We start from the raw sequence: 19131 nt of genomic DNA, 5'->3' as shown, positions 1-19131 counted from the left end.
AGGAGTCTGACCTTTCAATGTGATCGTGACTGTTGGTTCCGCGCTATTGGATTCCATAACTCTCTTAATCGTTACGATTTGAGGTTGAGCCTCCGTCTGAATCGGTTTCTTTGTTTCCTCTTTAGCTTTTACTTCCTCCATTTTCTTCATCTTCTTCTTCAACTTCTTTCTTTCTTTCTTTGTCAATTTTTTATCGTTCAAGTTCATAGTTAGTGATTTCTCTGTGGCATTATTTTTAGCATTCGTACTATTGCTACTGCCTGTTTGTACTTTGTTATTTTTATTGCTAACTTCAGATTTATCACTTTTGATCGTCATTTTATTATTCATCTGGCTAGAAACCATTATTTTGTCGGATTTACTAATACTTTTGCACTTTACATTCGTATTCACAGGTGCAGTCTTCATTTTACTATTTATACTACTGGTACTACTACTACTGCTGCTACAGCTACTGCTACTAGTATTACTACTATTGCTACAAACTTCTTGTTTGTCTTTCTTCTTATTACTTAATTGCTTTACAGTCGGCAGTGCTACTGGTGGTGACGTAGGTAAAATAGATACTTCGGGTAGGTTACACTGAGGTAATAATCGTTGAGGAACAGGTTTTTGTGGATCTACAACAGTAATCGTTACTTCTGGTGTCTTTTTTTGTAATTCTATTAATTTCTGCCTTTCTGCCTCTTGCCTATCCTTTTTGAGCTTTTCTTCTAACTGTAATAAATAGAAGATCCGATTACTTAACATCATATATGTATTTAATAAGAAAATGTTGATACTAATTTATATTAACCTTCCGTTGTTTTTGCCTAGCTTTCTTCTCAGCTTTTTTATTATTATCTTTTTTCCCATTCTGATTGCCTTCGATGAATTCAAGCAGTTCTTCTAGATCTCTTTGATCTCGTTGATCTTCTTGCACCGTAGGGACAGTTGAAATTGGTGTATTCAATCTAGGCACTGCATTTGTTACTGTTTTTGTTTCCGTGCTCGTATCAGATACAACCAACTCTGAAGGACTTTTCGAAGGAATACATGTAGCTTTACATTTCCTAGCTTTTTTCTTCGTTAATAATTGCCGTAGTCGTTCTCTCATCTCATTGTAGTTTCGACTAACCTGTACTACCGATGCCTGAAGGAAAATATTCACTTAATAACGTATTAATTTATATGTAAAATTATAATGATGAAGCCAGCTTACAACTCCGAGATCAAATACTTCGCAGTAACAGCAATCACAATGTCTGCTCGAATCTCTTTGCGCTGAACTACTCGTGGAACAAGAATCCTCTAGACTACTTCCGGAATCCGAACAATCTCCGTCCCCGGAACTTACTGAAATAATTAAGGCATACATATATACGCATATATATAAAAAATAATAAAAAAAAAAAGAAGAGGAAGAAAAGCAATTGTAAAATAAATAATGTTAAAAATAGTCCAACGAATACTGACAGTCGTTACACGAGACTCTCTTAATATGCTCGACATTAGCCTGTTTGTGACAGGCATGCGAAGAATGATTGCTGTGTGTATGAGATCTATGAGTAGGACCCGTATTTTTTACCAAGTCTGGAAGGGGCCCATGTGTATGTGGTGAATGAGTGGCACCTATTTAATATAAAAAAAATACATGTACATATATAGATTCCTCGTTATATTCTTCTAAACATCATTTATTTGGATTTTGATGAAAATGTTTTTAAAAACTTTCACGTATAAAATGATTATCGACTGTAATCGGTTCTGTATATTTACCCTGATGTGTTGTTGTGTGATTGTGAGCAGTATTCGGCGTCTGAGTTGTAGAATGCCTCGTTTGTGTCTGAGCAGACTGTGTAGAACCAGTTTTCACTGCAGGTTTATTTGGTTCTTGATTAGCCTTTACAATAGAAGGCGATACTGGCTTTGGATGGCCATTCGGTATAACAGTTTCAGGTACAGCTAATATCATAAAATATTATACTAATTGAAAATTTGTTAATTACAATAAAAAAAAAAGAAAAAAAGAATAGAATTTTCTTCTTTATAATTACATTTTATTAAGCAGGGACAGGTATCCCATATCTTCCGTTTGGTGTTTAATAAACACGGACAAGGTGGATTTTCTAGCACCATTTTTCTTTCTGTTATTTCTCTCACATGCTGATATACACACGAACAAGGTTGTGGATCCGACGCCCTTAAATCAACGTCTTCGTTTACGTTTCTTATGTTATTTTCGTCGCTTTTTATTTCCTTTATTTCTAGATCCTCTACTTTTTTCTTCACTTGCGTTGCCGAAAAATTGGCTGTATCTTCTATAATAAAATTAAACGAAAAAATTAATCAATACTGTGTAGCATATATTGCATTGATTTCATATAATAATTTATTTTTACCTAAGAAACCATTTGTAAGTTGTGGGAAAGGATTTTCTAATGGCAATATCATGTTTTCCGCGTCATTTTTATTAACCTGTAAGTTCATTCGGTAAATTATTAACGTTATATTAATAAAAAATATCGGAAACAAAAGCATTCTTACAGTAGAAGATACTGCAGGTCCTATGCACATATGACATTCACAACTTCTGCCTTCTTCTATGGTATTTTCCAAACAAGTTCCTTCAATATGAGCCCTTTCAAAAGTATTTATATATTTAAACAAATATTTAAAGCCATTACCAATTCCTATACATAACAGTAAGTACCTCACTGATCTCATTGTGGACTGCACCAAATGGCAAGTTGCACAAGCATAGTCGAAGAAATCTTCCTGTCCATTAGTGTAAATATCTGTAGCAGGTTGTACACCTGCATCAGATAATTTCTGACGTAGAGACTTTACAACTTTATTCCAGTCGTCTAATAAAATTTGAAGTATCTCAATACTTGGAGGCATATTGGCTGAATCCAAACTTAAATCTGTAGGAGGACTTAAAGGCCTACCATCTATCTCTGATACACCAACTTTTGCTTGTGATGTAAGTATCGAAAGTTGTCTATCCACTTCTTGTAATTCACTGAAATGAAGAAAGATATTAAATTACGATTTATGAACATAAATAAACTGATATGATGCATTTTAATTTTGTATTAACATACTTTCCAACGTCAGCCGATTTATTTAACATGCATGGTTCCAAAAGTTTCTTAGTTGCTGTGAACACTTCCCTTACTTGCCTAAGACGAGACATTCGACCTGCTTGTTCTGCACTGAAATACGCACCGCTTATGAAACTTTGTTCATAGAGTTTCTTTCCTGGGATTGTGATCAGTAGATATAGTTATATTATCATTAAAATATAATTATATCGTCACTTACTTGTACTTGTCCATCCAGGATTCAGTTTCTGCCCATAAATCTCTAATTACTGTCATTTCTTTGTCAAACCATAAATACCGATGTACAAGACGTTGATATTCCGAGCCTTTTAAAGGCAAAAGTTTTCTTAACTGTAAAAGCCTCTAAGATGTGTACTTTGGTGTCTATTGGGTATTGTAATTTGATTAAAATGTTAACATGATATATATTAATATTTACCTGATCAATAAAGGGTGGCAAATTATTTTTTATTAATGGATCATCATATATATATATTTGATATAACTTTTTAATAAAAGCAGCCCATGGTAAAGGAAATTTATAATTGAATTTACCCAAATGGTCTTTTAAAAGTTTTACAAACTCAGATATTTTTACAGCTGTTGTAATTAATGCATCATAATCATCTAAAAGACCTATAAAAAAAAATGTATAGAACTAACATTTCTATTAAATGGCAGAACCAGATCGTTTAGTTTAAAATACAATATTATATTTATATTAACCTGTAAAAAAAATTTCTGCAAAATTATTTACACTAAGATCATGAAGAAGAGCTAATAATCGAACTTTTACTTCTACAACAAATTTTTGCGCCAAACTCACTAGCCTCATAAATAATTGATGAGGATTCCTTTTACACAATCTGAAAAAAGTACTATATTTAGATACTCCTATAGCTAATATATACTAATTAATTTCCACAGAAACATTTTTTGGACTTACTGCAAAACAATTTTATGCGTATCATCTGTTGAAAATGGAGTTTGCTGAAACTGTAAACCTCCTGGAATACGAGATGCTTCTAAGGCAACGTTAAAGGAACCCTGTATATGCTGGCGCAATTCTGTCCATAAATTTTGAAACTTCATAGCTTTCTGCAATTCATCTCTAAGTAGCTCTCTATATTGAAAATAATAGTCAGCACTAATTACCAATTGAATCAATCTCTTTTTTCAATGTAATAATTACCTCTTTGCTTTGCATACATCACATGAGCACATTTCTTTTCCCCTGAAAGGGCTGTCTATGCTCACGGTGGTACTCGGATTTTCAATAATCGTCTCTGGTCTCGTTTGTATCGCATTCATGCTATCTGGACCCCTCGCGCCCTTGATAAACTCGTCGACCATGCTTTCAAGTGTCACGCTCTGCAAGTAGAACGTGTTCGTGGTTGACGATTGTTGGTGCGAGGTGAACGCGAAACGGTTTTCGTTAGTAGAAAACATACCGCGACAGGAACTGAATCTGCAACAACAGGAGACCTGACAGCATCCTCCATATAACTAATGGCCCAATCAGTTTCCTGTCGCATGAAATCGTCCTCAGCGCTAATGCATGCATCACGAAGAACATCGTCTCTACGTTTCTTAACGAGAACGTCACCCATCGCTACTACGTTGCTTTCTCTCGTCCTGTTGCATTGACCGTCCTCGCTATCGCTGCCGCTCATTTTGTCGCTGCGTAATAGATCTGCTACACTGAACTGATCGTTCGCCGATATTTGTATCGGACTACACGATAATTGATGCACTTTTCTACGGGTTTTATTACGAACCGCGTAAACACCTAAACTACATTCAATCAACATTCGCTCAATATGGCGTCTCGCGTGCTCGTCCTATGGTTCAACATTATGTCGTAAGGTGACGTGATTTGGCGATTGCGTGTTTGTAGGTTCTCTACGGCTCGTGTTCATTCTTCATTTCTTGTTAAAAGCATTATCAAAAATAAATATTTTATTGCAATTTTAGAGTGATAGCATTAGGTACATTATAAAGAATGTAAGTACGAAAATAAATTCAGATTGTTACATCTGAATACTCATCTTCAGTTATATAAATAAATTAAGTTGTTCGCTTATGGTTTTCGTAAATAGTTTAAATTGTATAATTTTTTATATTTTCAAATAAAATGAATAGAGCATAATTTGATTATCAACTTGAATATAAGAAAAAGAAAATAAAAAAATGTGGTGTATGAAATAACTTATCATTTGAGAGGAAACAGAAAATTCATGTAGTGCCATCTTACAACTGATTAAGTTATTAATGTATTGAAGGACGCTATCGATAAGAATGCGAAGTAAATACGAGTTGATTTCTTGCTACGTGGGAAGAGTTAAGATACGTAAAGACAAATTATTAGAAGGATGACCGCAAATTACTTGGATTTGGATATTAATAAGTTATTTGAAGAATATACGATAAAGGAGATTGAGGGTATTCAAAAGAAAATTCAACATGAGAGTGACAGAAAAAAAATCGAACTTAGAACTTTAGTTGGGTAAAGTTCTATTTTAATGACTTAAAGTAATTGGTTGTTTTTGTCGTTTATTTTTTGTAGAAATAAATACTTTTGTATCTATTAAATATCAATAAATTGTCATTAAACAAAAGAGATTTATCTGTATAATAATTGCTACTATAAGGTTATTAATTTGTTCTTCGAGTATGCTTACCAAGTACTTCAATATTTTTAGAGAAAGGTACCGTGATTTAATATTGGCTGCAGATACAATTGGAAAAATGAAGATAACTTCTGAACGTGTTATTTCAAGATTAATTAAGATTGAAGAGGATTTTGGAGAATTACAAAAGAAGTATCTTATTGGATTTAAAATAGATTCAGCTCAAAGTGAAAGTGATAGGTATTTCTAATAATTTTGTTAGATAGAATAAACAATTTTATTATTTATACTATTATGTAACATTTACATTTTTTTTGTAGAAATATTGAAGCAAGTCATGATTCAGTTATTATTCAAATAAAAATCTTGATGGATATACCTCAACATATTTGGTCTAGTATTGAAAACAAAGATTTATTATTCGCTACACAATTGTATCTGGTAGCTCAACACATAAATTATAGTCTGTTATTTGAAGTAGGGGACACAAATTTAAATATTAAGTATCCAATTGTATCTAAACAATGGGATGTTATTAGTCAGTTTAAGAACATCATATTTAATGAGTGTAATACTGTATTACAATCATTAGATGTACAATCAAAGGTTTGTGTCTATTTGAAACTATATTTTATATTAAATTGTTAAAAACACTATTTTAATTTTAGAGTATAGCAAATTGCTTAGCAGCACTTGTGTTATTAAATGGAACTTCGTTCCCAGATTTAGTGGATAAATTAATATCCATGCGTAATCACGCAATTAAATCTATTATTGTTGATGAAAATGATAGTAGTGTTAAAAAGAAGATAAAATCATGTATTGAGATATTAATTCAAACAATCAGTTTAATTTATTCTTGCTTCATAAGTAAGTAATTTTATAATATATTATACTATGATAGAATACTAAATATTAATTAATTACAGATTCAGAAGCTAAATCAGGAGGTCTTGTTCTACAATATTTAATAAATATTCAAGATCAGGAAGCATATTCTTTGCTTTCTCAGCTAGATTTGAATCAAGAATTATTAAAAGAATTTCTTCCTCTTGTAACTAAACAGCATAAGCCATTTGCTGCACATACTTTTGAAAATTTTGGTATATCAGATTTACAAAAAACTATTAAATCCTGGCTTGATTGGGTCGCCGAATTTTGCAATTGCGAAATTACGAAACTTTTAGATCTAATAATATCTATAAAAGGATTATATTATGTCCGTGAAGAAGCTGTTAGCATCAGTTTGCCGGAAAATTGGAATTCGATCTGGGAAGAGCTTTCTCTTCCAAGAATAACATTCTGGGTGGAATTTTTTCAACTTTTAATATCTCAAAGAGCAAAATGTATATAGCATGAACATAAATAACATAAAATATATTTCTTGTTATTAAGTTCGTAGAAGTAACACTTTTCATTTTTTCTTAGATATCATAAATGACAAATGGATGGAAACTATTGCTGCATTAAAGTCAGACGTAATTGAGTTACTTGGTAAAGTAATTCTTGATAAATTTGAATATCCTGAACATGATTTACGATGGTTTGTTTGGAAAGATTCTCCAAGTGATATTCCTCAGAAGCTTACCAAGAATGGTGGTTTAGATAATAATAGATCTTTATTGATGAAAACTAAAGGATATTCACCAAATATTCTCAAACTGTGTGAAAATTTTAATACTAGTTTGCATGTTCTACTCACAGATCTTGAGCAATACTTATACGAAACGGAACACGTGATGTCTATTAAGGACAATTTATTATCTACAAACATATCTTTAATTTCGAATTTATTTTCTGACCGTACAGAGATTCAAGAACATTTACAAATAACCAGCACTAACATGATTGAAGATTTTCTCAATTTTGCAAAGACTACATGCGTAAATGATAAACCCGAATACGGTCAACGTGATATAAACTCTATTATAATGGCAAGACTTCTTTTAGCATTGACGACATTAAGTTCAAACTTGAATAAATGTTTTACACTTTCAAAAATATCTGGATTAACTATTACAAATGCCAAATGGCAATCAGTTTGTGATAAATTAAAAGAAGAAAGCACTTCTATTTGGTCAATTTGGGCTAAAACGTATAGAGTTAAAATAAACGAGCATAGGAATAAATTTATATCAAAAGAATCATTAGATGGTTATCCAATACATTTAGTTGTATCAGAATGGGAAAAAGTAACTATTGAAGAAGATTCCGGGGAGGGTAAAAGAATAAAATCAGAAATTTTAGTACCATATCAGCCATCCATACAGTTACAAAAATTTTTAACTGCTATTAATAAAGATTTAAATAAAATAATACCACATACTCTTCCAAAGTAAGTTTTAAATGATCAAAGCTTGTATACATTAAATTCTATTAATTCTTTAATTTGAATTTTTCATCTTAGAAAAGTGCTATATGAAATTATAGAAGATGTCGTGTCAGAACTATTAAATTATTATTTAATTGCATCTAGTAATGCAAGTCTTTCACAGAAGCAAGCCTTCCAAGTATTATTTGATATAAAATATTCTAGTCTTCTTATGATATCTAGAGAAAATAAAATTCAAACTGACCTATCAACTAAAACGTGTGAGAGTATATTATCCAAAATTGATCCGTTTGATTACGACGTTTTCAATCCTTTTATTCATACTAACGTCAAGAAAAGTGTTCAAAGATCTCTGGTGAGTGTTTGTGTGTAAATATATTAGATTAATCAGTATTCAAATTTTAATTATCTTATTTTTGGATTTTAGCTCATACTAGGAAATCTTATACCTCATTTGGAACAATTACACTCAATTTTAGGTGCACGAAGCGAATATAATAATACTGAAGGTGTAAAAACAGATCTGCCATCAGTACTAGCTTTATGCACAGGAGCACCCTGGTTCCCACCTTTAACTGTAACAGCGCCAACGAGAAATATGCCTCTTGTTCCTGTAACTCTACCAGAAAAGATACAGGTAAATATAGTATTTCTTTATTTAAAATTTTTAAGTGTATCCTTTACATTTTATTTAAATATCAGTTTGTAAAATTATCCCTTTTCCCTACTTATGGATATTTATTTCATTTAAGTGAATATGTACCCATAGATTGCCAGAGCATTCAAATAAGATAGCTCGTGCATTTGATTGCGGTAAGAAAACGGTGTTATGTCTTGTGCTTAAATAACTTGTAATTAACAGATTAATGCAGTACATGTTTGAAATATATTGATTACGTATTATAATTTTTGGTTGATATTAATATTTGATATTTAGGTGTGTTATAAAAAATGTGAACTTGAAGTTAATTTTTTATATGTTAATACAGCGCAAAAAACCTGCTAACAAGGAAAATACAAAGAGTGATTCTACTGGATCTACGATCAAATCTGGGGCAGCAGCATTTTTTGGAGCAATGGGCTCAGACTGGTTTGGTAGTAGTTAATTTATTTATGTAATTTACAATTCAATATAAAAATTGTAAATATTTCACTATATGTATATATACACTAGGTATATCCATGTAAATACTATATTGCCTTTTTAACAGCACTGGCAGTACTGAATAAAATATTTTATACAGTGTTTAAATTTTATACAATATTTTAAATAATAATCGCATTACTTTTATTACTTCAATAAGCAATTTGGTAAACACCATTAAGGAAATAAATGATAAGCATATTTATAAACGTATTATAATTTCAAATAATCCCGCTGTTTTTGGTTTCAAGAGAATGTCTCAGGTGCAGATAGGTTACTCTGCACGCTAGCGTCACAATCGAGAGATTCGTATACTAGTTTTTAAATGTCACCGACCGGTACATGAGATTGTTCAATAACTTTCACCTAATAAAAAATCGTAAAAGTACAAACAAGTATTTAACTAGTCAGTCGTGTAATTAACATATACGAAATATCAGATCATATGTAATAAACATTAATAAAAACGGGTTTAACGCAGCACGTAAATTTTACTATAAAAGTGATATATTATATCGCCCGACTTATCGAAGGAAAAAATGAATCAAGCACTTCGAGTTTTCCGATCGTATACGAACCCAAGCAGCCGATTATGATGCGCGTGACACGTGGGCTCAGTTTCATTTTGATCGTCGATCGTGACGCACTGTTTAAAATTTCCAGAGCGTTTGTAGCGCCGTCAACGACACTGACAGAGACAGTGAAAGAGGGCGCATCGGTAGCAAGAAGAAGACGGATAAACTGAAAGTGTCGCGGGCAGTTACGCAATTACCCTTGTCGAGGGGTGAGAGGAAGACACGAGTGGTAAAATACGCCAGCGCAGTGTAGTACACGTTTTGGTATACAGCAAGATGGCCGGATGGGCCCATCTGTGGTGATATCGGTCGTGAGACGTTCTCATTCACACTTGAAGAAAAAGCAACGATACGAAGCCCTCCAACTTCAGGAGTACCGCTGGGGCGTGCAGAATCATCATCACCGTCAAATGGTGAGTAAAAACATTTTTTATTTCCATTTTGCTGTTCGTTGGAAAAGCGGCATGGTGCATGCGATGTTTCGCGCGCTGTTTTTGAAACTCTAGCAGACTACCCGGGAATTTGCGGTGTTCTGTGGGTCGTCTGCTATGGTGGTTTAAACATAAATTGCTGTATTTAGAAATAAACTTTAAATCATACAAACCACAATAAAAACGTCTAAAAATATTCGCAGTTTGAAAATCCAAAAATATTCTTTTCGGTTTGGAATATAATTTCTTATAGCGAAGCTATATAACCTTAAAAATAGATAGAGCTTTTTGGGAGTTTTTATGATAATTCGAGACTACTTCAAGCGAAATCTTTATTTTTCAGAAGTAGCTTTAAGATTAAGATTGTTTAAATGTCTCTTGAGCGGTGATAAGTTACCGTCATGTTGTTTTGACTAGCGTATTTTATCGTTTACTTTCTTCGTCAGTTTGTACCGACATATACCGCAACTTTCGTGATGGGGTTTTATTTTTACACCAACCACGAATGCGTCAAAAATTTGTTGACGGATTATGATTCATGTAAATGATAATGTGCCATCTGTACGATGTCACATCAGTATGGAAGATTAAAACACGTATTAAGAATATTATTCCAAACTCGAAGATAAAAACGTTCGAACAGTAGTCCGGATTATAGTCGCGCATGCGCAGTACGTAAACAAATCGTAGTGTTTATCGATAACAACCAACAATTTATATCGATATTTTTTAATAGAATAAAATCAAAGTAACAATGAATTTAATTGTTGTATGATATGATAAAATTAATCCGTGAGCTCTCGTGTTGATTAATCGCCCGAAGGGTCGAAAAACAGGATCGATAGAAAGCGTTTACGCTGATGGACGATTCTTCTTACTACGCAGTGGTAAAAATCGCCATCAAAACAAACGACAGCAGGTTGGACAAAGGCCAACTGCACGGTAGGCTGCATCGCGAGAACAAAAAACTCTTTGCACTTGTGATATTGAGCGGAAACAGTCGCGATGCGGCAACACGCGGTCATTTCCCCGGTGAAACGTTACATTCCGGCTTTGCTGTCTGAGAAAGCGGAAGTGCGTCAATTGAATCACGTAGTCCATAGATTTTAATAACATATGTCTATCTGTCTCTTTACAATCACATTCCGACGGCGCTTATTCTTTCGCTTATCGTATTATACATTCAAATGTAATGTTAAATATCATTTTTTACAGATAACAAATACTTTTTATCACGTTACAGAATATTTTAAAATGAACGATAACGTTACTAACCTTTTATAAAGTTAAATAAGTACCGGTGTCGGTTTCGGGCAGTAAATTTGAACATAACCCCACTTTATAGAATACATAGGTGCAAATGTGATTGTTTTCCTGATCGTGCCGTTTTTAATGGTCATTATAGTCAACCGTGTTCTCCGGTTCTTCAAGTTCTTTAATTGCTGCCGGAAAAATAGACCACGGAGACCAACTCGGGACTATTTTTCTTTCCACTTGGCAACGTTCACCACAAATAAGCACCGCATTAATCTCCTCGTCTCTCGTGTTACGTTGCCCAACGTGGGTGAAAAAAATATTCGGAAGAATAATGATACTCGACGCCATTCTAACCTAGACCGGTAAAAACCATTTAAAACGAAAATCGACTGAAAATAAATTAACGAGAAATATGAAATTTTTGAAATTATCTTCAATTCTTTTTATTTATTAATAATATTAATTTTATAAATAATAGCAACTATACCTTCGGTCTCTTTAAAATAAAAGAAATTTCATACTCTACTGAGAAAAAATTAAGAACATGAAATTTGCGAAATTATGTTCGATTTATTTATTTTTTTTTTTTTTATCGGTATTCGATTACCGACAGTAACATATTCTCGGTTCTTTTAAATATATAAATTCGATACTCGGACACTTTTTAACAGGTTCTCCTTTCTCTCTCTAACAGTTCGGAATATTTTTTCGCAAACGAAAAAGAAAAAGAAAAATCGTTTCGTCCAAGTCACCTGTTGCATCGTCGAGTTTCGTATCGATTTACGAAACGGAATCTGAGTCGACTGGGTTCCATTTTCAAATTTCTGTCGCGTTTGCATTTAAAACTAAAACGTTCGTGAACGATGTTAATTCTCGATATAATTATTTTAATCGTAATTTTTATTTTCGAACGTTCGTCTTAACCTGTTAATTAATTAATACGTTATCAATTAAAATTGAAATAGGATATTGATTTTTAACAACCACAATTTTAATTCCAATGATTAAACATGAATTTCGAATCAAATATCTCGAAAGAGATATAAAAATTGAAAAATTAAATTAATTTAAAAATTAATTTACTATTTTATGAAACGTAATTGAGGTTCTCCTTATGTTAAATATTTTTTAACGATAATGTACCTATAGTTAAATATAAAAATTCGAAGTCGATTCTTTCCTTATCGCCATTTTGTATTTCGAGTAATACGAGCAATTTATTTCCCCATAGAACGATGATTTTCACGGTGTATTATTATGGGGAACGATCGGTTATATGGAGCTCTGTTAAATGGAAACATTTCATTTTATCACAGCCTGGGTTATGGCTTATTTGCTTATCGTTGGAGAAGATCATGGGATTAGAAACATAGTTTGCTCGTACGTTATCAACGAATTCGACTCGCAAATTTGAGGAAGAGTTTGTTTCGTTTCCAACTATCGCACGTGGAAGATTATTATTTATTATGAATATTTAATCTCCGTTCCCTTGGCTAGTGCCAGACTTAATTAACTGCCCTGTTATCTCGAATCGAAGATAGCAGATATTAAATCGAAGTTAGGTTCTGCGACGTTAGAAGAATCGAATTGATCCGAAGGAAATATATCTTTTGATAAAATGCAGATGGATTTATCAGCAATATTGACGTATTTAGAGAATTTGTTTTATGGTACGTTTATTGCTGCAATAATAGGGACTTAATAGGTGTGAATAATTTCTTCATTATTTATATAGGGTGTCCCAAAATTCACGCAAGATTCCAATTGTCAGCGTGTTGTCAACAAGAGAAAAAAGACAGCGTGAGAGTTGACAATTTAGGGTTATTAAAAATGGAGAATAGCGTGTCTTCATTGTTGAGAAATATTTACAATTTTTAATTAAAAACCAGTGTTTTCTATCAAAATTATTTCTTGCGTGAATTTTGGGACTCCATTATAAGCAACAGGAAGTCTTAAATTTTTTGGGACTCCCATTATAATTAATAGGAAATCCTAAATTTTTTGGAATTTCCATTATAAGTAGTAGGAAGTCCCACATTTTTTAGGACTCCCATTATAAGTAATAGGAAGTCCCAAATGTTTTGGGACTCCCATTATAATTAATAGGAAATCCTACATTTTTTGGGATTTCCATTATAAGTAGTAGGAAGTCCCACATTTTTTAGGACTCCCATTATAAGTAGTAGCATGTCCCAAATTTTTTGAAACTCCCATTATAAGTAATAGGAAGTCCCAAATTTCTTTAGGACTCCCATTATAAGTAATAGGAAGTCCCAAATGTTTTGGGACTCCCTTTATAAGTAATAGGAAGTCCCAAATTTTTTGGGACTCCCACTATAAGTAATACGAAGTCAAATTTTTTAGGACTCCCATTATAAGTAATAGCAAGTCCCAAATTTTTTGGGACTCGAAAATGTCGCGATATGATCATCTTAAATAATTAGAAAAATTATTACGAAGTTATACGAAGTGTTGAAATCTGGATAGAATGGGTAATAGTCATCAGGTAGGCTTATGGTAGTAACTGACAACCACTGTCTAACTCGATCACGTTCAAAACGGTACGAAACTGTCAGACAGGCGTCGGGAACGATTTTAAATAAAATGGTCCACCCACTAGAGACCACTAGCTGACCGCAGGGTGGCCACTGGAAGGAGTTGAAACCACTAGGGAAACCCCAGATGGCGCTCACAGCGGTCAGATAGCTGGCGGGAACGATTTTGGAGAAAGTGACCACACGATTGAGTGGACACTGGAAGAAATTCGAAGCTGAAACCCTCAGAATGGTCCACGTTGTCAGTTAATCGCCAGCAACGATTTTGGAGAAAGTGGCCACTAGCTGACCACAAAATGGCCGCTGATAGTAGGTCTACTAAAAGATATTAGACACTATAAACCCAATTTTCAGACAGAAAATTCCCTTATGATTATATTATAATTATTATAATTGAGGGATTCATGAACTGAAAATTTTTCCTTTTTCTAACCAGATTTTGCTGTATTTCGTTTTTCATTTTCAATTCTGGCCGGTCAGCTAATGACAATGCTTGGGAAAAAAGGGTGCAAGTAGTCTGGTCCCTATTCAGTGGTGTGTTATCACGATAAGAGTTGCTAAGGACGTCTCGCGATGAAGGAAGCCCGATCGCGATGGCCGATCGGGCTTTCACCGGTAGCCACGAGCTAACAACACTCGGTCGAGAAAGTTTTATCACGACGATGCTCGGTCCCGATAATCCCCGAGGCTTTGTTTTATCTAATCGGTCGGAAGACTGTCGCCGTAACCGGCGCAACGTAACAGGATGAATGGAAAAGTCTTGGAAAGGAGAGAAATAAAATGTACCCGTCCCGTTCGAGGCTCGAGCTATACTCGGAGAGATAAACGATCGGAGATTGAGATTATCGATGACTAATCTCTACGCGGTATCGATCGTCGATCGGCTAGGTGAGTAAACTGACAAAAGCAAATCGACGCGTCGATTTACTTCGATTCTACGAAAATCGGTGAATGAAAATTGGATATTTTTCTTGCAAGTTGAACCATTTGCGCTACGATTTAACTTTTTGCTATGCCGCGTTCTATAATATAACACGCAGTAAGGCATTACATTGACGTCGCACCGCGTCTACGAGCTAACTGTTAGCCGACGTGACGGACACGTCGTTTTTGTTTCTGCGACAAATGCCTATCGACGTGGCATACACGTCGCTGGCGACTTTGGAACAAAAGCATCTCGACGTGCGTGACACGTCTTTATAGAAATTTAGAAATAATTTAATATAGAATTTAAAAAATATAGAAATTTAACCCTTTGCACTCGAGAGGCGACCGTCAGTCGCCATTAGATAAAATTTCGAAGATCGATATTAATTAATATATCAAATTTAAGATAATGTGCGAGCTATCAAAATCAAATAATTCTACGTGTTAATTATTATACGATTTCTTATTTATTACTAAAAGAAATATCGTCAGTTCTATAGCAAAATATCTTTGAACTCTTACTCATTTTTGGTCAAAAAATCGTCGAGTGCAAAGAGTTAAACAATAATTTTTGTTTCTTTGTTTCGTTGTCATTTCGAATATTTTTTGGATCATTTCGATCATTTGCGAGGCTAGTGTGTTAAGCAGATCGGTGTGTCGACTTATGGATCACGAAATAAGGAGGAAAATTGATTCTTCTTTCCTCTTTTTGGGGAAATTTGGTGAAAATTATTTCGTGTTATTTTGACTTCGATTTTTTTTTTTTATCATTTAGATTGTATTTTGGATTGGAGTAAGTAGATTAATGAATGGATTTGTTTTGGTTCAAGTATCGAATGAAAGAAATTTCTTTCTTAGAAATTTGGGAAAATTAAATTTTGTTTTATACTTTAGGTTCTTTAGAAATCGTGAATTGAGTCGCTTCGAGTTTACTGGGATATTCATTTATTCTCGTATCGAAGCTGTTTTTTAATTTGTTTATGTTCCATTCTTAGCTTATCGGGACTTGTTTTCGAGCATTGTCTGTCTTTGTTTCCAATAAGACGCAAAAATGATTGTTTCTCCGCTTTGAGAGCGAAATATTTTATTCTTCTGCCTCAACCTTTATTTCTGAAATTAGAAATCGTGTTTCTTTCTCCTGTTAATAGAAGTAAACTACATTTCAAATTTATCAAAAGATATATAATTTCCAGAATAATAATTAATGAATAATTTAATGAAAAATAATTTCAAATCCAAATAAAATAATCCAAAATTAATTTCAAGATAGTCATACTATCAAAAATAAAAGTCAGCTTCGTTTAACTCAAACAGTTAGCATATACGAAATTACTAAAATAGTATGAAATAATTTCAATAAAAATGTATTAGTATTTTAATATTTTATTAATATTTTATTAATGTTTACTAATATTTATATTAAAATATAAAGTTATTCGTGGTTTGAAACAAATAATCTATAAAATGTTTGTATAATCCAAAACGAGTGAAAACAACCCCCTTTTCTACCCTTCTCACAGTCACCCAAGACAATAAATTTTCTCAAACAAAACTCGATCCCTCCCCTTACTTTTTCACTTACTATATATTCTAAAAAGAACTAAATTTTTCAAACATTTTCCCAATCAATACAATCCTCTTTCCTACCCTTTTCACAGTCACCCAAAACGATAAATTTTCTCAAACAAAACTCGGTCCCTTCCTTTACTCTTCCAATTACTACATCCCCCAGAAAGAACTAAATTATTCAAATATTTTCCCAATAAAAGCAACCCTCTTTTCTATCCTTTTCATAGACACCCAAAAAGATAAATTTTCTCGAACAAAATTCAGTCCCTCCCCTTTCTTGAAAAAGTAAGTAAAAACTTACTATACCTCCAAACAGAACTAAATTTTTCAAACATTTCCCCAATGAAAGCAACCCTCTTTGTTATCCTCCTCACAGTCACTGAAAACAATAAATAACAAATATTTTGCATTTAAACGCGATTGCATCTGTCTTAAACCGAAAGCCAGTCACTAAAATTACCCCTCGGTTATTCTTCCACGCATCAGCCGCGGTTTTATCGACTGAAGTCGCTGGAACAGGGTTAAAAAAGGCGCGTTTAACTGCTCCCGATTCTTTTTCCTCTCGCCTCTATTCAAGCCGGTCGGATTAAACTCGGTCGGATCGAACGCGGCGCGAGAATACGAAACGCGATCGAGTTTCGTCGTGGACGATGTCGACTGACCCAGATCAGATCGGATTTGTGGTTATTCCGACAGCCGGGAAACCGACCACCTTCCCTCAAAGATATACCTGCAGAGAAAATGCCGATTTTCGTGTCGAACGAAACTGCCTTTGGCAGGGATATCTGTCATGCTTCGATTCGAATTACGTCTCGACGAGCTTTTATTAATATTTTATTAATGTTTACTAATATTTATATTAAAATATAAAGTTATTCGTGGTTTGAAACAAATAATCTATAAAATGTTTGTATAATCCAAAACGAGTGAAAACAACCCCCTTTTCTACCCTTCTCACAGTCACCCAAGACAATAAATTTTCTCAAACAAAACTCGATCCCTCCCCTTACTTTTTCACTTACTATATATTCTAAAAAGAACTAAATTTTTCAAACATTTTCCCAATCAATACAATCCTCTTTCCTACCCTTTTCACAGTCACCCAAAACGATAAATTTTCTCAAACAAAACTCGGTCCCTTCCTTTACTCTTCCAATTACTACATCCCCCAGAAAGAACTAAATTATTCAAATATTTTCCCAATAAAAGCAACCCTCTTTTCTATCCTTTTCATAGACACCCAAAAAGATAAATTTTCTCGAACAAAATTCAGTCCCTCCCCTTTCTTGAAAAAGTAAGTAAAAACTTACTATACCTCCAAACAGAACTAAATTTTTCAAACATTTCCCCAATGAAAGCAACCCTCTTTGTTATCCTCCTCACAGTCACTGAAAACAATAAATAACAAATATTTTGCATTTAAACGCGATTGCATCTGTCTTAAACCGAAAGCCAGTCACTAAAATTACCCCTCGGTTATTCTTCCACGCATCAGCCGCGGTTTTATCGACTGAAGTCGCTGGAACAGGGTTAAAAAAGGCGCGTTTAACTGCTCCCGATTCTTTTTCCTCTCGCCTCTATTCAAGCCGGTCGGATTAAACTCGGTCGGATCGAACGCGGCGCGAGAATACGAAACGCGATCGAGTTTCGTCGTGGACGATGTCGACTGACCCAGATCAGATCGGATTTGTGGTTATTCCGACAGCCGGGAAACCGACCACCTTCCCTCAAAGATATACCTGCAGAGAAAATGCCGATTTTCGTGTCGAACGAAACTGCCTTTGGCAGGGATATCTGTCATGCTTCGATTCGAATTACGTCTCGACGAGCTTTCCTAATAGGTAATACCGATTTTATCTGTTCGTATATGAGGGAAATTCATGAAGATTTAGTGATCGTTTGGATCTGTTCAATTTTTAGTGTCTTGGGATCTATGATATAGTTCGATTGGAGGATGGAGTAGGATTTTCGAGTTCGGGATATGTATTTGTCATTGTAAATTATAATTATAAATGTATTTTGAGGTTAAGAATTATATAGAATTGATAATAAGTATAAATGATACTGGAATTAATAATTACAAATTATAAAATTTATTTGTGTTATTTATGGAGACTTACTTTCGAGTTTGTGATATCTATGCTTATTTGCGTTTATAGGTTAGAATTATAGATATATTTTGTGATTACTACTTATGTAGAATTGATAATATGTACAAATGATATTGGAATTAATAATAGGAAATTATAAAATTTATTAGAATTATTTATAGAGACTTATAATTATAGATAAAATATTCCTGGATAAATATTTCAAGATCAATCAGTTAATAATGAATTTTGTTATCATTAAATTGAGTTCGTGTTATGTATTCTTATTTGCTTCTACAAGTTATAATTATAACTAGAATTAATTATTACAAATTTCAAAATTTATTAATGCTGTTTACATCGAGTTTGTGATATGTATGCTTATTTGCGTTTATAGGTTAGAATTATATATATCTATTGCAATTACAATTCATGTAGAATTGATAACATGTACAAATGATAATTACAATTAATAATTACATATTATAAAATTTATTAATGCTATTTATAGAGACTTTCTCCGAATTTGTGATAT

General features: G+C 33.3%; 3 protein-coding genes across 3 annotated transcripts in view; 2 read left to right on the top strand and 1 right to left on the bottom strand.

Moving 5' to 3' along the window:
* The window catches only part of LOC108546359 (uncharacterized), a 9143-nt gene extending 4230 nt beyond the window's left edge, over positions 1–4913 (bottom strand). The window contains exons 1-16 of the mRNA XM_017898404.1: positions 4538–4913; positions 4279–4457; positions 4033–4209; positions 3813–3952; positions 3526–3722; positions 3307–3437; positions 3087–3197; positions 2693–3004; positions 2527–2620; positions 2382–2457; positions 2037–2300; positions 1759–1944; positions 1456–1611; positions 1202–1335; positions 797–1132; positions 5–717 (exon numbers count right to left, since the gene is read on the bottom strand). Coding sequence (XP_017753893.1) covers positions 5–717; positions 797–1132; positions 1202–1335; positions 1456–1611; positions 1759–1944; positions 2037–2300; positions 2382–2457; positions 2527–2620; positions 2693–3004; positions 3087–3197; positions 3307–3437; positions 3526–3722; positions 3813–3952; positions 4033–4209; positions 4279–4457; positions 4538–4897 — 3566 coding nt within the window. The 5' untranslated portion in view covers positions 4898–4913. The remainder of the gene's footprint in view (positions 1–4; positions 718–796; positions 1133–1201; positions 1336–1455; positions 1612–1758; positions 1945–2036; positions 2301–2381; positions 2458–2526; positions 2621–2692; positions 3005–3086; positions 3198–3306; positions 3438–3525; positions 3723–3812; positions 3953–4032; positions 4210–4278; positions 4458–4537) is intronic.
* Positions 4914–5410: 497 nt separating this feature from the next.
* Cog1 (conserved oligomeric Golgi complex subunit 1) lies at positions 5411–9251 on the top strand. Its single transcript, XM_017898327.1, has 9 exons — positions 5411–5592; positions 5789–5956; positions 6037–6322; positions 6385–6586; positions 6646–7062; positions 7145–8051; positions 8124–8403; positions 8476–8685; positions 9038–9251. Exons 1-9 carry the CDS (start codon positions 5459–5461, stop codon positions 9152–9154), a joined length of 2721 nt encoding a protein of 906 aa, XP_017753816.1. The 5' UTR covers positions 5411–5458; the 3' UTR covers positions 9155–9251.
* A 590-nt stretch (positions 9252–9841) lies between these two features.
* Rab32 (RAS oncogene family member Rab32) overlaps positions 9842–19131 on the top strand; it is a 54516-nt gene continuing 45226 nt past the window's right edge. The window contains exon 1 of the mRNA XM_017898407.1: positions 9842–10180. Within this exon, the coding sequence (XP_017753896.1) occupies positions 10052–10180 (129 nt within the window). The 5' untranslated portion in view covers positions 9842–10051. The remainder of the gene's footprint in view (positions 10181–19131) is intronic.

The sequence above is a fragment of the Eufriesea mexicana genome, unplaced genomic scaffold, assembly GCF_001483705.2.
Source record: "Eufriesea mexicana isolate 0111107269 unplaced genomic scaffold, ASM148370v2 scaffold657, whole genome shotgun sequence".
Lineage (NCBI taxonomy): Eukaryota > Metazoa > Arthropoda > Insecta > Hymenoptera > Apidae > Eufriesea > Eufriesea mexicana.
Note: the sequence above shows the minus strand (reverse complement) of the source record. Positions and strands in the feature narration are given on the sequence as shown.

What these genes read in the sequence shown, in the direction of transcription:
- Cog1 (XM_017898327.1), top strand. Translation starts at nt 5,459, where the DNA reads ATGACCGCAAATTACTTGGATTTGGATATTAATAAGTTATTTGAAGAA. An exon ending in CATTAGATGTACAATCAAAG is followed by an intron (nt 6,323 to 6,384) that starts GTTTGTGTCTAT and finishes TTTTAATTTTAG; the next exon opens with AGTATAGCAAATTGCTTAGC. An exon ending in CTCTACCAGAAAAGATACAG is followed by an intron (nt 8,686 to 9,037) that starts GTAAATATAGTA and finishes ATGTTAATACAG; the next exon opens with CGCAAAAAACCTGCTAACAA.